Source organism: Neoarius graeffei, chromosome 6 (genome assembly GCF_027579695.1).
Source record: "Neoarius graeffei isolate fNeoGra1 chromosome 6, fNeoGra1.pri, whole genome shotgun sequence".
Lineage (NCBI taxonomy): Eukaryota > Metazoa > Chordata > Actinopteri > Siluriformes > Ariidae > Neoarius > Neoarius graeffei.
Genome location: NC_083574.1, coordinates 25,159,922 through 25,176,904, shown reverse-complemented (window position 1 = coordinate 25,176,904; position 16,983 = coordinate 25,159,922). Strand labels below are relative to the sequence as shown.

General features: G+C 44.0%; 1 protein-coding gene across 11 annotated transcripts in view; it reads left to right on the top strand.

The window, feature by feature from the left end:
- The window catches only part of sema4ba (sema domain, immunoglobulin domain (Ig), transmembrane domain (TM) and short cytoplasmic domain, (semaphorin) 4Ba), a 520,834-nt gene that overhangs the window by 420,335 nt on the left and 83,516 nt on the right, over positions 1-16,983 (top strand). The window contains exon 1 of one of the 11 annotated variants that reach the window (XM_060923500.1): positions 10,467-10,516. The exons of the other annotated variants lie outside the window; for them this stretch is intronic. Within the exon in view, the coding sequence (XP_060779483.1) occupies positions 10,510-10,516 (7 nt within the window). The 5' untranslated portion in view covers positions 10,467-10,509. Of the gene's footprint in view, positions 1-10,466; positions 10,517-16,983 lie in introns of those variants that run through there. 11 annotated transcript variants of the gene reach the window in all.

Below are 16,983 nucleotides of genomic sequence, written 5' to 3'. Positions count from 1 at the left end.
GATCGGTGCAGCCTCCGCAGTGATGCGGTCGCTTTACCGGTCCGTCGTGGTGAAGGAGCTGAGCCAAAAGGCGAAGCTCTCAATTTACCGGTCGATCTACGTTCCGACTCTCACCTATGGTCATGAGCTTTGGGTAATGACAGAAAGAACAAGATCGCGGATACAAGCGGCCGAAATGAGTTTCCTTCGCAGGGTGGCTGGGCGCTCCCTTAGAGATAGGGTGAGAAGCACAGTCACTTGGGAGGAGCTCGGAGTAGAGCCGCTGCTCCTCCACATCGAGAGGAACCAGCTGAGGTGGCTCGGGCATCTTTTTCGGATGCCTCCTGGACGCCTCCCTGGGGAGGTGTTCCAGGCATGTCCCCCCAGGAGGAGGCCCCGGGGAAGACCCAGGACACGCTGGAGGGACTATGTCTCTCGGCTGGCCTGGGAACGCCTCGGTGTTCTTCCCGAGGAGCTGGCCGAGGTGTCTGGGGAAAGGGAAGTTTGGGCTTCCATGCTTAGACTGCTGCCTCCGCGACCCAGTCCCGGATAAGCAGAAGAAGACGAGACGAGATATTTACAGTATATACACAAGTAGAAATAACTTCAAATGGTGATTAAATGATTACAAACATGAATAAGAATCTTAATAAGAACCAGCACACACAGAAAAGTGCAAAAGGTATAGAAAAACACATAAAAATTTAAGAATACACAACTAGAATCATGGGCAAAATGTCTAAAACTGCTGCTTGCGGGCCAGTCCTTGCAAGTTTGTAAGCCTGTTGTGCATGACAACGTTTACATTACTGTTATAAACACTGTCTACAAGATAACTACCATTAACGTAAGCTAGCTACCAAATTTGCTTGTTGACCTGCTTGGTATTAATGAGTGTGTGTACATTCTCACTTACCAGTGTCTTGTTTTTTTTCTGTCTTCCTCTTCTCTTTTCTTCTGGCTCCCTGAGGGGTAATTTCGCTTCATATTTGATTTTGTTTTGTTTTTTTCCGCGGAGCTCTGCAACCACTTGACTGGACAGAGATGGGCATTGAGGGGTTGACAACAGACTGTCATTGCACTTTTCGGCCAAGGCATGTAGGGAGGCGCTGTTGTGCATTAGGGGGCCCCCCTTGGAACTAGGGTATTTCAACAAGTGTCATTAGTTGCTGCGCTGCCGCGCTCAAAAAGTTGTCATTGCTACTGAATACATAACCAGTCGTTCGGCAGCGGGGGCCCTTCGAGGGCTGGGGCCCTAGGCAATTGCCAAGTCTGCCTACCTTGTTGCAATGGGTCTGCCGGGACAATTGGCATTTGGTGAAAGATTCACACCTATGACTCATTATATTCGCGCACGCCCTCTCGCCCACTGTTGCTTCGTTTTCCCGATTTACACGCGTCTGAAGATGGAGTTTTCAGAAATCTCCACTCTGCCCAGAGTTTGCAAAAGTAGCTGTTTTCAGTGACTGAAACCTCCGTATAGGTGTGAATGAGAGGTGCAACCGAATAAATAAATATGCGTCTTTTTTATCCAGCTACATGTAGGCTATCACTGCGCAAAGCCTCTAATGTTGAAATGGTAGTGATATTTGTTAAAATAATAGTAGGCTAATTTCCACATTAATTGGTAAAATGGCCCAAGGGATGTGATGGGGGGATGGTTGTTTTATAAGGGGGATGATTTGAGATTTTTATTTCAGAAGAGGGATGCCTCCCCCCCCAACTCGAGTACAATAAGGCCATATTTCACTGGACATAGGCCCTTCGATTTCCATCACTAGAGCGCATCAAATTACTTTCAGTTTTGCCAGCATGGACGCGCTTCTTTTAAATGAAGGCACAGATGTGTCAGACATCGACAAAACGGTAAAGAATAAGTGGAGATGGGCGATAATGGCAAGCTCCTGCTGCTGTGCCAAGGAAAAAGAAACAAAAACAGGCATCAGGTGTTGCCAAACTAGATGCCTTTGGCTTCACTGCAAAGAAGCAGAAAAAGTGAACTTTCACTTTACTTTTCTTGTTTCCTGGCTTTATTTCAACAGATTTTCTTATTTTTCTTTCTGTTCCACCCTTTTGAAAGCATGGACCCGGTAAGCTGGTAAATAATATATATATATTTTTTCTTTACCAAATTCTAACAGAAAACGAGAGCGCCGGAAAGGGAAAACCGAGCCGAGCTGCCTCACGGCTGTAATGCAAATTGCTTTCCTCCTCAGTATACAAGTGCGCTTCCATGGCAGGGAAAAAGAAACTACCACTGCTGCCTATGTAGTGCCCTATTTATACAAATAGGAGTCATTCAGGATTCAGCCATGACACGGAGCAAAAACATGGCTGAATCCTGAATGACTCCTATTTGTATAAATAGGGCACTACATAGGCAGCAGTGGTAGTTTCTTTTTCCCTGCCATGGAAGCGCACTTGTATACTGAGGAGGAAAGCAATTTGCATTACAGCCGTGAGGCAGCTCAGCTCGGTTTTCCCTTTCGGGCGCTCTCGTTTTCTGTTAGAATTTAGTAAAGAAAAAAAAAAAATTATTTACCAGCTTACCGGGTCCATGAACATAAATCTGACAGCTGACAAGGTCGGGATATAAGCGAATCGAATACAAACCACCCGCCGGGACTCCTACTTATGCGGCTCCAGCTTATCCTTGAAGCTGGAGCCACAGCTGGATGAAGCCAGCAGCGCGCAGTGATAAGAAGGGAGAGAAAATAGTGCCAAGCGATTTCGAGGTCTGACTTTTTATTTGGCAACGGTTTTGTGATGCAAATATCACTTTTTTGAACACATACTGTTTTGAGACGAAAAACATTTTACTTTCGTGACCCCAACAAACTTGCCGGACTACTTTCGTCTGGACCAAAACTAGACAAGAACTGGACTCACAGGATGCTGTCAGGGGTAAGTCAGTGTATTTGCACGACACTATTGATGGGGATGCCATACAGATTCATGTCAAAAATCCCGAACTATCCCTTTAACCACTGCTGTGCATTACTAAAGTATTGTTGAAATAAATTTGCACTTTGTGCTGAAATTCATGATGAAACATCAAGTTAGCCAGTAATGACAATGGTCAAGTCTTGCCTTAGCTTTAGTCATTGTTAAAATTATGTAAATGTACTATAAGTAGGGGCCTAGGGGATAATGGACAACATGGCGTTTAAAATTTGACGCATCGCTGACGTGGTAGGGGCCAACGACATGGAGCTTTTTTTTTTCAGTCAGATGATTTTTTTTTGCTTTAATCCATGGATATATTGAGTATATTCGATATATCGCACAGCCCTAGTCTGAATCTTCGCTTCATATATATTTTTTATTTTCAACTAGCCAGCCGGGCTGGCTAGTGACAGGAATTACCCGCCAAATGACAAATTAAGTCGCCTTGGGCGACTGGACCACTGCGAATTTCGAGCCCTGCTGTAGTGTAGCAGTGATCTAAGATATTCTCTCATTTAATAAACTGCTTGTATTTTGGTAGTATTTTGGAGGTTACCTTTGCTAAAGTCACTGAGAACAATAACTAGAGAGTCCGGGTTAGTCTACGCCACACTGATCGGCCAGCATGCACTGTGCATTCTGCACATTGGCCTGTGGTGGAATGTAAACACCAACCAGAATGAATGAAGTGAACTCATAGGGGGAGTAGAAGGGTTTACAATTAATGATAAATGATTCCAGATTGGGAGAACAGTGTTGCAGGATCACTGTCACATCACTGCACCAGCCGCTGTTGACATAAAAACAGATTCCACCACCCTTTATTTTACTGGAGAGATCCGTGTTACGGTCCACTCTGAAAAGTTGGAAGCTGGCCAGCTGCAGCGCATAGTCCAGAATGAGTCTGCATAGCCATGTCTCTGTGAAGCATAAAACAGAAAATGAATGAAAGTCCCTGTTTCTCCTTACCAGCAGCTGGAGTTTGTCCAGTTTGTTGCACAATGACCACACATTGGAGAGAAATATCACAGGTAGTGGACTGCAAAGTCCGCGCCAACGGAGACGCACAAGCACACCAGTGTGTTTTCCTCTCCTCCGGTGTCTTGCTGAGTGAGCAAAAGGTGAGCACACCTTTGACCAGAATATCCAATAATTCCAAGGAAGACACCAGAAAAGTTGATAAGTCCATTGGAGTTGTTCCCCCAATGTTCAGGAGCTCTTCTCTGATGAAAGAGATTTGAGTATCACAGCAATGAACTGAATTAACAAACAAAACTAGATTGCATTTCCTCTGCAGAAACTGCTGGAGTGTGCTTGCTCAAATGAAGCCACATTCTCCGCTTCTCTCTCTGTGTGTGCGTCTCTCTCTCTACATTTCAATGGCACGGAATTTTGCCGAAAAACAGGAATACTGAACGAACGACAAGGGGTAGTGCAACCATTTTAACAAGCACACCATTCCAGATCGGGCCCTACGTTTCAGCGTTGGAACGGTGTCTATCTCAAAAGCCCTAGGAGCAGTAGTGGATCCAAAAAACGGGTGAAACGGAATAATAATAATAATAATAATAATAACAACTAGATTGCATTTCCTCTGCAGAAACTGCTGGAGTGTGCTTGCTCAAGTGTTGCCAGCGACAGTAAAGGGTTAAGATATGAGAATGTGTTTTCGCGCTCTGAAATCCTTGATTTAAATGGCTTTGGCCAACAGCTTTTCCTTCTCTGGCTCAAAGTCTCTTTGTGGCAGGATAGCCCCAGCAGTGGAAAAGATGGAGGAGACCAAATAGTTTTCAACGAAAAGGCTTTGTTTATTTTTTTCTATTTCTCTTTTTTTTACCAATGTTCAAATATTTACAGTGACAAGCATGCATGAAAAAATAAAAACTGTACAAAATGAAAATAAACAAGCATAAATAGCCAGGCTAAGTCCTCAGACCCTGAACTACTATCAAGAGCAACTTCAATTAACAAAACACGTTCACTTCACCACCAATCCTCACCTACTGAGGCTCTTGGGCCTAATATAAAGCATTGCTAACTGTAGCCCCACCCACTGGATAGCCCCACTGTCAAAAATAATCAATTAACTAAACAACATAATTATTACCAAATAATAAAACATAACACAAACATACATACATTAACTGACATGCACAAAAACACCTTATTGAACCTTCCAAATGGCTTTTAAGTCATTACTCCTAAAACACCCCTATCACAATGGGCTGCCCCACAAAGAACCCGGGAAACCCCTCTATTCCCCCCCCCCCCCCCCCCCCCAGTGGAACAGTCCATCTGTTTCCCCAAACGAGACACGGAAGAACGTTTTGAATGCTTGGTGAGTGAATTGCTACCAGAGTTTTCATAACAAAAGTTTTAACCAATAAATGAAGTTTTTAACAGCCAATGTGAATTATTTTACTTTTTGATACTAGACAAAGATTATACAGATGAAAGATGAAAATGTTTCAATTGAATGTTTCAAGTGAATATTTTGAATGAGTCAGATGCACAAACAATAGCCATCTAGAAGTGCCGGTAGGCCTTTTCCTGCACTCTAAACACTAAGTTTGGCCCTGCGTAATTAATCTATGGCAAATGGTGATTAATGACAATATGAAAGAGATCTTAAACAGTACATATGGTGGTGGCAATGAGAATAGCGACAGGACAGCAGTGATTTAAAAATGCCGGCAAATGGCTGCCTACGTGCTATGTCAGCGTCATGGCTCAGCCCGTGACACTCACATCGTTTTGAAGGGAGATTTCACTGTGCTTCGCGCAGTGAAATCTCCTCTCCACCCTTTTATGTTTTTCAGTTTAATTCAGAGGTTTTACAGGGTTTAAAACATGGATTTTGGCTGTAAAATCGCAGTTTTAATTTTTTTTTCTGCTGCTCCCGTTCTAGAGTGGGGGAGCTCCTTATGACGTCATCACTCCAAAGTTCTACCCATTCATTTCAATGGCACGGAATTTTGCCGAAAAACGGGAATACTGAACGAACGACAAGGGTAGTGCAACCATTTTAACAAGCACACCATTCCAGATCGGGCCCTACATTTCAGTGTTGGAACGGTGTCTATCTCGAAAGCCCTAGGAAGAGTAGTGGATCAAAAAAAATGGGTGAAACGGAATAATAATTGCATAATTCAGAGGTTTTACAGATTGCATTTCCTCTGCAGAAACTGCTGGAGTGTGCTTGCTCAAATGAAGCCACATTCTCTCACATTCTATAACGGGTCGGCAACCTTTTTGCCATGTAGTGCCAATTAAAAATTTTCTTGTTAGTGTGCCATTCAAATAGGTGTTGTTAACTATGTGTAATTAGACACCACACATTTTAGACGGATATGGATATTTAATGCATTGAGCAAATGTAAAACACCATCACACTTGTTTTATGCCATTAACCTCACACACTTTAACCCACTTTATGCCAGGTGTTTGCTGCACCCTTACGTTTTCTGCCATTTCACCAATTCGTCGCTCAACAGTTCTGGCTGATACGGGCATGTCTTTTATTCTTGATTTTATTGTCTCTTTATTTGGCAGCCCCTCAAAAAGACTATCCTAGCTGGAGAGAAAGGCCTCTTTAAAGGTCTCATTGCATCGTTTTTTCATTAATTGTGTGGTGGTCTCTAGTATGAATGAATGCCGTGAGCCGGTTTTGGTGAAAAAAATGCTGTGGTTCTCCTGTTTCAGGCTGTTCTAGTTTGGTGGAGGAGTGGGTGGCGGGAGAATGACAGGATTTCAGCTCTTACTCATTAATATTCATGACATGTAAACATGTTACCTCTGATTGGCTAACAGCACTGTGATGCTCCCTCCAGTGGGTCAGAACAAGCGGATGTGGGTGTCTTTGTAAAAACTGTTTTGATTGGCTATTACGGTCTCGACATCGATGTTTTGACCAATAACAATGTAGATAACACGAATTTTACATCACATTCAACGAGATTTAAACGAGACTAAAGATGGCGACTTACAAATAATGTTTAAACATCATTGGAGTTAATAAAGTTTGAACAGCATGAAGGAACACACCCCAACCCCCCGAAATTAAGAAAAAAAATTCAACGGATTTGGCATAATATAAAAAGGTAATTTTTTTACTCAGAAAAAGCGGAAATCCACCGAAAAGCAGAAAACTCTCATCCCTGCCTAGCTTGTGACCATGTCATGCATGCTAACGTGGAGAATATGAACATACTATTTTGTAACAAAAACCTTCGAACAAAAAGTTCATGTTTTACTTACAGCTTGTGAGCTGGTGGTCGATCGTCTTGACTACAGATCCAAGTCTTAAAAACAACCTTGAAGCAAAACCACTACTGAAGGCACCGAAGTTTGAAAAGTCACTGTGGTTGAAATGATCAGAACACAGTACTAACGCTGCATTATACTTCGCTGGTGGTGTTCCAAAGATAAATTCCAACCATTTCTTCTTCACCTCTTCTATCTTGCAACGTTGCTCCGCTTAGGTTTCGTTTCTGTCGGTGGCTCCAGCCCGACTTTGGACGCTCGTAACTCGGGCAGGGGAGGTCCCAGCCTCCCCAAATTGGCAGCCAGCGACCTCTGCCCTCTCCCCAACGAACTAGCACTGCCAGGGCGGGCTAGCCCCGCACCTCGGGACGTAATTTGCCCCAAGGCGAGCCGTGGTGCTCCGTTTAGGTTTCGTTTCTGTCGGTGGCTCCAGCCCAACTTTGAACGCTCATAACTCGCACAGGGGAGGTCCCAGTCTCCCCAAACATGCAACGTTGATGTGTTACTGCCACAAATAACACAGGCACGAACTTGTTCAGCCATGTTTTCAATTTGTTGTTAGGTCCTCTTCTTTAGCTACTGACGAGATGGGCTCTGCTATCTCTCCTCGCGCTTAAATCCGAACTTTCTTCTTGTGGGCGGTTGCAAGCCAAGGTGGGCGAGGCCATGAATACTAATTTTTGAAGTGACGCAAGTATGTAGGGCTTTTTCAGATTCGCTCGTTTTTCCGACTATTTTCTTTCATAAGCTAATACAGGGAATGGGAGTAGAATTACATTTTCACATGCAGCATGCATATGCAACGTGGAGTGAACTATGGTATTTCAAAAAGAGCCAGTATTAAACATTTTTGGTTGAAGGGCACTTTTAATGTATTCACCGTCTATGAATGGCTTTCCATGTTTAGCTATGCAGTGAGAAATTATATAGCTAGCTTCAGTGGCATTGTTTTTAGCTGAGGCAAAGACTTTAAGTGTGGGCTTGCTTCCCATATCTGCACACTGTGCATGGGATTGATTCGTCCCTATCTGCCTTTTTGTGCTTTGCCTCGAAATGGTGTTTAACACTGGATGTTCAACACACAACACTTTCAAAACACAACGTGCACACAGCACGATCCCTCTGAGAAACGAACCCATATTCTTTGGTCCACGAGGAGAGGAAAGCCCGAACTGTTGGCTTCTTTGCCATCTTAGCGCAACTGCTGCATCAAGTGGGCCCGTCTCATGAGAAATATGGGGAAGGGGAAGTGTTGCCAGATTGGGCGGTTTTAAGTGCATTTTGGTGGATTTTGAACATATTTTGGGCTGGAAAACGTCAGCAGTATCTGGCAACACTGGGAGGGGGGCGCTATATTGTTGCATAGTCATGCTAAAAGAGCAGGCTCGCCATGCAACAGCCAATGACAGTTCAAGATGACGTTTGAACATTTTTAATGTGTTGAATAATTAGGTTTGTGTATCATTGTCAGTGTGCCACTGGAAATTCCTCGGCGTGCCAGTTGTGGCACGCGTGCCTAGGGTTGCCGACCCCTGTTCTATAAAATACATACAATAACTGACATGCAGGGCCGCTGACAGCTTTGGCTGGGCCCGGGACAAAATGCTCTGAATGCCCCCCCCCCGGGCCAACCCACACACCCACCCACCCACCTCTCTTATCCCAGTCTCTACTCACGTGATTGGGGTGCTCTTGAAGGAGCAGCGATGGACAGGGGATTTCGGGCAGGGCTGGGGGCGAACATAGTATACTGTGCGTGCGTACTATCCAGTGTGAAAAGCAGAGAACAACACACCGCTCGAGAAACGGCGGGATATGACTGCGGGCTAATGTGCATATTCTTACCTTCAATCAGATATATGAAACACAATGTTATTAAGCCGTTGTGGTTATGAAATGATTCAATGCCCTGTGCGTTTGATATGGTGTTCAGTGTGACTTGCTCTCCCCTCGTTTGTAACATTAATTGCGTGCCGTGCGTGCCTTGGTTGGGGTTACTTTACGGGGCTGGAAAAAGTTGGCTGTGTCTTACCTGGCTCAGCTGCCCCACTGCCTTTGCTAGTACCTGCTGCATCATCCGAATCTTTTTAAAAATATTTATGCAGTGAGCCCCTGAGTCTCTTGGTTTCTTCCTCTCTTTTCTTTTCTGTGCTCCTGACTTGTGCATGTTGGCAAATGGCACGCACGCTGATTGTCGAAGCGTTTTTTTCCCCTTAAAGGTGGGGTATGAGATTTTGGAATAACGGTTCCCGCAAGCCATATTTTGAAAAGAAACATGCCCGCCCTCGCCATGCTCCCCCCCCCGCGTCTCCACCCCTCCTCCCACTTATAAAGCCTGAGAAAGTCCGGCTTTATAATGGATGTCTATTGCGTTACACACCAGTGGAGCTCGTTAAGTTAGAGTGTAGAGAGCTTGGAAAAATAGCTCAAACTTTCTCATTTAAACTGTGTTTTCAGCCCCAATTTTCACTCCACACACAATTTTCTCAAAAGTAGTAGCCACACTTGTCCTGATTCACACAATGTGTCTACCTACACGATAGGACTTGCAGTTTTTGAATGAGAAGCCTGAAAGTGAGGAGTGGACAGCCGCGCAGCCCCATAGACTGCCATTATAAACTTGGCAGAAAAGTCACTCGTTTTTAACTCGTTCTAGTGACCTCATTTTTTTACACTACAGACAAAAACATTACATCAGCGTGTTCAGGAGAGCCTTGTGGCGCTCACTGTGAAAGAATTTTGTGAATATCTCCTTCCGTTTTCGTGTAAATCCCCGTTGTTTGGAGGGAGCGCACTGAGAAAATCCTGTGACGCTCTGCTCGCAGCGCGCAGGTTGGGGGAAAGGCTGCTCGCTCTCTCACACACACACACAGAAGGGACGGGCTGAAAGAGTCCGACCAAACCATTTTTGCATTGGGGTGGTAGGGGGTTACTGATGCCTTTTTCAAAGACAATAAAGGCAAAAGATCTAGAAATCATTTATTGAATGCAAATATAGCACATTTCTCCCCCAAATCAACACATTTTGAAAGGAAATAAAATAATCGCAACTTCATGAGAGCCCAGTTCTGGGCCCCCCCCCCCATTCCTGGGCCCGGGACAACATACCCGTTTGTCCCCCCCTGTCGGCGGGCCTGCTGACATGCACAAAAATACCTTATTGAACCCTCCAAATGGCTTTTAAGTTATTACCCTGAAAACACCCCCGTCAGAATGGTCACAATGGACTGCTCCACAAAGAACCCGGGACACCCCTCTATTTTCCCGCCTAGTGGAAGAGTCCATCTGTTTCCCTAACCGAGACATGGAAGAATGTTTTGAATGTCTGGTGAGTGAACTGCTCCTGGAGTTGTAATAACAAAAGTTTTAACCAATAAATGAAGTTTTTAACAGCCAGTGTGGATTATTTTACTTTTTGAGACTAGACAAAGATTATACAGATGAAGAATGTAGCGACAGGACAGCAGTGATTTTAAAAATGCCGGCAAATGGCTGCCTGCGCGCTCTGTCTGCGTCACGGCTCAGCCCTGCTTTCACAGCAGTTTGAAGGGAGATTTCACTGTGCTTCGCACAGCGAAATCTCCTATCCACCCTTTTATATGTTTTTCAATTTAATTCAGTGGTTGTACAGGGTTTAAAACATGGATTTTGGCTGTAAAATCGCAGTTTTAATTAGGTTTTTTGCTGCTGCGCATGCTCTAACATCTAGAGTGGGGGAGCGCCTTATGATGTCATCACTCCCATTCATTTCAATGGCACGAAATTTTACTGAAAAACGGGAATACCGGACGAACGACAAGGGGTAGTGCAACCATTTGAACAAGCACATCATTCCAGATCAGGCCCTATGTTTCAGCGTTGGAATGGTGTCTCTATCTCAAAAGCCCTAGGAGGAGTAGTGGATCCAAAAAACGGGTGAAAATGAATAATAATAAGGGCAATTCCATGTAAATGTCAATCTCACCATGCAAAAATAAAGCAACATGTAATACATCAAAACCACTCCCAGAGATATCACCTAGGCCTGTATTTTACAGATGTGAATAAGTTGAACCAATTTGTAACCAACCTAATATGTCACTGTCAGTCTTTCTTATAATGTAAACCCCAAGCTAAAATCAACTTTGATCATGTACAATTCTATATTATTGCCACAAGCCACAGAAATGTATGCTAAAATCCACAAAACAGCAAAACAATAGCCATCCTAAATATTATTTAAGAACTTTGATAGTTTTAGCTGATATTTAGAGAGTTTTTCAAAGGGTTATGGTGGTTAAATTGCTGATTTTCTAAACATATGCCATGTCTATTTCAGACGCGTCACATCCATAACGCTGACTTTTCCTTCCGAAACTCTGCATGAAATAAAAAATATTTTAAACAAAGATTTTTTAATATTCACCTTGGACCCCTCTATCAAATGGATCTCTCCATTTCGACATTAGGTTTACAATTTCACAGAGTTTGATAAAAATGTACAGTCACCCAAGAAAAGTGATACTTTTTCTGTCACATCCATAACGCATCTTTTATTGGCATTTTCTGGCATGCCCTAGATGTACTATGGGAATTGTTCTTGTTCTATCACTTCTCCAGTATGGTACAGCCTTAAAATATGCAACACCTGTTAAAATACTGGGAGACAATAAAACATGCACTGGGTCATTTGTTGCCATTTTGAGTTCAAGTGTCACATCCATAACGCTGGAATTGCTCCTAACTAGAATGCATTTCCGGAGAAAATGCGAAAGTGTGCTTGCTCAGGTGCGCCGACATGGCAAGAGAGGCGACCGCACGCCCATACAACAAGTTTTGTGTCAACACACGAAAGTTTGGCCACATGTTTTTGCTCATTGTGGCGCCCCATAGTGGCCAAATGAGACCAGATTTGATGAGGGTACATGAACTGGTGCCGAAAGTCATCAACAAATATGGTCTTGATACATCAAAGCGTTTCTGAGATATGAGCCAAAATACGTTTCTGCTAATTGTGACGCCCCCTAGTGGCCAAATGATATCACATCTGATGAGGGTACTTTGGATGGTGTCCAAAGTCATGCCACTAAATATGGTCTTCAGACGTCAAAGCGTTTCCGAGATATGAGCTCACTTCCTGGTTGGTGGCTTCGCCATCGAATTTGATCGGCTGCCATGGGCGAACGCTTCGATATATGAGAGCGAAACCAATAACATTCATTAGGCATGGACTGGAGATCATGTGTGGCAAGTTTCGTGATGATTGGACAAAACATGTGGCCAGGGTCACTCTACCTTCACTTTGGACAAAATTCAAAATGCCGGAAAAATCTAATCAGGCAGAAAATGATGTCATAGGGTGCGTTGGACTCGTCTAGCTCCAAGGATTCCGTCAGTACCAGACTTATGAAAATCGGACATACAGATCAAAAGTTACGTGCATGAACGCATGGAAGAATTTGATCAGTTGGTGGCGCTAGAGCGTGAGACGCACCAACATGAAACTTGATGAAATCAATCAGGGTCCACTCCTCTGTCAGTGTACCACGTTTCATGACTTTACACCTTACGGTTTGGCCTCCCGAAGGAAAAAATCTGTTTTTTGCGTCGAGCACCCATTCATTTCAATGGGGAAAAATTTTTTCGTAAAACGCGAATTACGGGAGAACGACAAGGCATATCAAAAAGCTGTATACAAGCACACATCTGCACTACAGGCCAGACAAGTGAGAAGTGGAACGGCGTCTCTACCTTGAATGCTCCGGGAGGAGTCGCAGCTCAAAAAAGTGGGTGGAAAAGAATAAAAATATGATTAATAATAATAAACGATCGGAGAACAATATTGTGCTCGCTTTGCAAGCACACTAATAATAGAATGCATTTCCGGAGAAAATGCGAAAGTGTGCTTGCTCAGGTGCGCCGCCATGGCGACCCGGCAAGAGAGGTGACTGCACGCCCACACAAGTTTTGTGTCAACGCGCAAAAGTTTGGCCAAGACACAAGGCGGATTCTCATCCAGAGATGACAGGCTGGCAAGGTTCTTACAGGGACATCCCAGAGCATCACTAACTTGAAGATTTAGATCAGGGGTCACCAAACTACGGCCCGCGGGCCAACTACGGCCCGCGGGCCAACTACGGCCCGCCACCCCCCTTTGACCGGCCCCCCAGCCCCTCTGCCCCCCACCACTTGAACCAGCCCTATGAGGCAATCCCCAAAAGTGGTCATGGCCTATTTTTTTTTTAAATTGCTTTTTGACAAATAATAACGTCTGCATCTTGTATTTTGTTGATTTTATCAATTAAAATTGATAGTTATAAAATGAACTATTCATATTTTCCGAATTTTCGTCATATGCTCGCGATCAAACAGTGACAGGCAGCGCATGTGCAGAGAACTGTCAGTGTTCAGGACAGTAAAATGGCTAGCGGTAAGCGAAAAGCTGACAGAGAGTGCAGAGTTTTTAAACAACAGTGGACCACCGATTATTTTTTCGTTCAGTGTAAGGACCGTGCAGTTTGTCTTGTATGTAAAGAAAGTGTGTCGGTTTTCAAAGAATATAATCTGCGTCGTCACTACGAAACCCGCCACAAAGAGTATGCTAGTTTGCAAGGGAAAACAAGAGAAGACAGGATTCGGAGGATGAAATGCGGACTGGCTGCACAACAGAATGTATTCCTTCGCCAAACCCAGATCAACCAGGCTGCTGTCCGAGCTAGCTATAAGGTAGCTCACCTACTAGCTACCCATGGAAAGCCGTTTACTGATGAGGACTTTGTTAAAGTATGCATGCTTGCTGTGGCCGAGGAGGTGTGTCCCGACAAGTAGGATGCGCTCAACGCGGTGAGTCTCTCTGCACCTACTATGACCAGGCGAACTGAAGATTTGGGGGACAACGTATATGACCAGCTGAATGAGAAAGCGTCAGAATTCGAGTTTTTTTGCTTTGGCCATGGATGAGAGCAATGACGTGCAGGACACAGCACAACTGCTGTGATCTATTGATCTACTGCTCATATTATAATTTCACTGTTTTTTTATGTATTTATTTTATAGGCCTATTTATTTGACCTTTATTAAGTGCTGCACACAATTATTATTAATAATATCAACAGGCCTACCTACAATTTATAATTTTCCACTCACCTTTGCCAGTGTTAATCACCTCAACTAGGCAGATGTTTCTTACCTTGACAGCTTTGATGTTATTTTTATTAGAAAATAAATAAACGGAATATCTGTGGTATTTCAAATTAAAACCAAGTGTGAAGATCTCGATTACTACTTTTGCAAACCACTAGTAAAGATAAACAAATATGTGCCAGGAATTAAGTGTTGATCTAGTAGTGTGGATATAGTAGTGGGGATGGCTGTGCCAGGCTAGTAATCTCTACTACACAATGAGGCCTGCTGGTGGTCATATTTGTCTGGGTCATACAATTCTATGTTATATAGCTGACCCGACCCCGGCCCCCCATCACAGTCAGGAACGACAGTGTGGCCCCCAGAGCAAAAAGTTTGGTGACCTCTGATTTAGATGTACTTCTAAATCCGTAAAGAGATGTGACCCAAAACACGTTTTGGCTCATTGTGGCGCCCCCTAGTGGCCAAATGAGACCAAATTTGATGAGGGCACATGAACTGGTGCCAAAAGTCATCTCAACAAATATGGTCTTGATACGTCAAAGCGTTGCTGAGATATGAGCCAAAACACGTTACTGCTAATTGTGACACCCCCTAGTGGCCAAATGACACCATATTTGATGAGGGTCCTTCGGATGGTGTCCAGAGTCATGTCACTAAATATGGCCTTGATACATCGGAGCGTTTCCAAGATATGAGCTTACTTCCTCTGCCATCAATTTTGATTGGCTGCCACGGGCGAATGCTGCGACGTATGAGAGAGAAACGATTATGATTTATTAGGCATGGACTGGAGGTCATGTGTGCCATGTTTCGTGATGATCAGACAAAACATGCGGCCAGGGCCACTTCACTCTTACTTTGGACAAAATTCAAAATGGCGGAAAATGTCATAGGGTGCGTTGGAATTGTCTAGATCCAAGGATTCCAACGTTACCAGACTTATGAAAATCGGACATACGGATCAAAAGTTACGTGCATGAACGCATGGAAGACTTTGATCAGTTGGTGGCGCTAGAGCATGAGATGTGCCAACATGAAACTTGATGAAATCAATCAGGGTCCACTCCTCTATCAGTGTACCACATTTCATGACTTTACACCTTACGGTTTGGTCTCCCGAAGGAAAAATCTGGTTTTTGCGTCAAGCGCCCATTCATTTCAATGGGGAAAATTTTTAAAAAACGCAAATTACGGGAGAACGACAAGGCGTATCGAAAAGCTGTATACAAGCACACATCTGCACCACAGGCCGGAGAAGTGGAACGGCGTCTCTAACTCGAATGCCCCGGGAGGAGTAGCGGCTCAAAAAAGTGGGGGGAAAAGAATAAAAAGAAGCTGAATAATAACTAGAATGCATTTCCGGAGAAAATGTGAAAGTGTGCTTGCTCAGGTGTGCCGCCATGGCGACCTGGCAAGAGAGGCGACCACACGCCCAGACGATAAGTTTTGTGTAAACACGCGAAAGTTTGGCTAAGACACAACGCGGATTCTCATACGGAGATGACAGGCTGGCTACGTTCTTTACAGGGACATCCCAGAGTGTCATTAACATCGAAATTTAGATGCAATTCTAAATCCATAAAGAGATGACCCAAAACACGTTTTTGCTCATTGTGGCACCCCCTAGTGGCCAAATGACACCAAATTTGATGAGGGTACATGAACTGGTGCCGAAAGGCATGTCAACAAATATGGTCTTAATAGGTCGAAGTGTTTGAGATACGAGCCAAAATGTGTTTTTGCTAATTGTGACGCCCCCTAGTGGCCAAATGACACCATATTTGATGAGGGTACTTTGGATGGTGTCGAAAGTCATGCCACTCAATATGGTCTTGATACGTCAAAGCATTTCCATGATATCAGCTCACTTCCTGTTTGGTGGCTCCGCCATCGAATTTGATTGGCTGCCATGGGCGAATGCCGCGACATATGAGAGCGAAATGAATAGGATTCATTAGGCATGGACTGGAGATCATGTGTGCCAAGTTTCGTGATGATCGGACAAAACATGCGGCCAGGGTCACTCTTCACTCACGTTGGACAAAATTCAAAATGGCGGAAAATCTAATGAGGAGGAAATGACGTCATAGGCTGCGCTGGAATCGTCTAGCTCCAAGGATTCCAACGGCACCAGATTTATGAAAATCGGACATACGGACCAAAAGTTACGTGCATGAACGCATGTAAGAATGTGATCAGTTGGTGGTGCTGGAGCGTGAGACTTACCAACATGAAACTTGACGAAATCAATCAGGGTCTACTCCTCTATCAGTGTACCAAGTTTCATGACTTTACACTTTACGGTTTGGCCTCCCGAAGGAAAAATCTGCTTTTTGTGGCGAGTGCCCATTCATTTCAATGGGGAAATTTTTTTTTTCGAAAAACGCGAATTACGGGAGAACGACAAGGCGTATCGAAAAGCTGTATTACAAGCACACATCTGCAGTACAGGCCGGAAAAGTGAGAAGTGGAACGGCGTCTCTAACTCGAATGCCCCGGGAGGAGTAGCGGCTCAAAAAAGTGAGTGGAAAAGAATTAAAATTAGTTCAATAATAATAATAAATGTGTCGGAGAACAATAGTGTGCTCGCTTTGCGAGCACACTAATAAACGCGTCAGAGAACAATAGTGTGCTCGCTTTGCAAGCACACTAATAATAATAAACGATCGG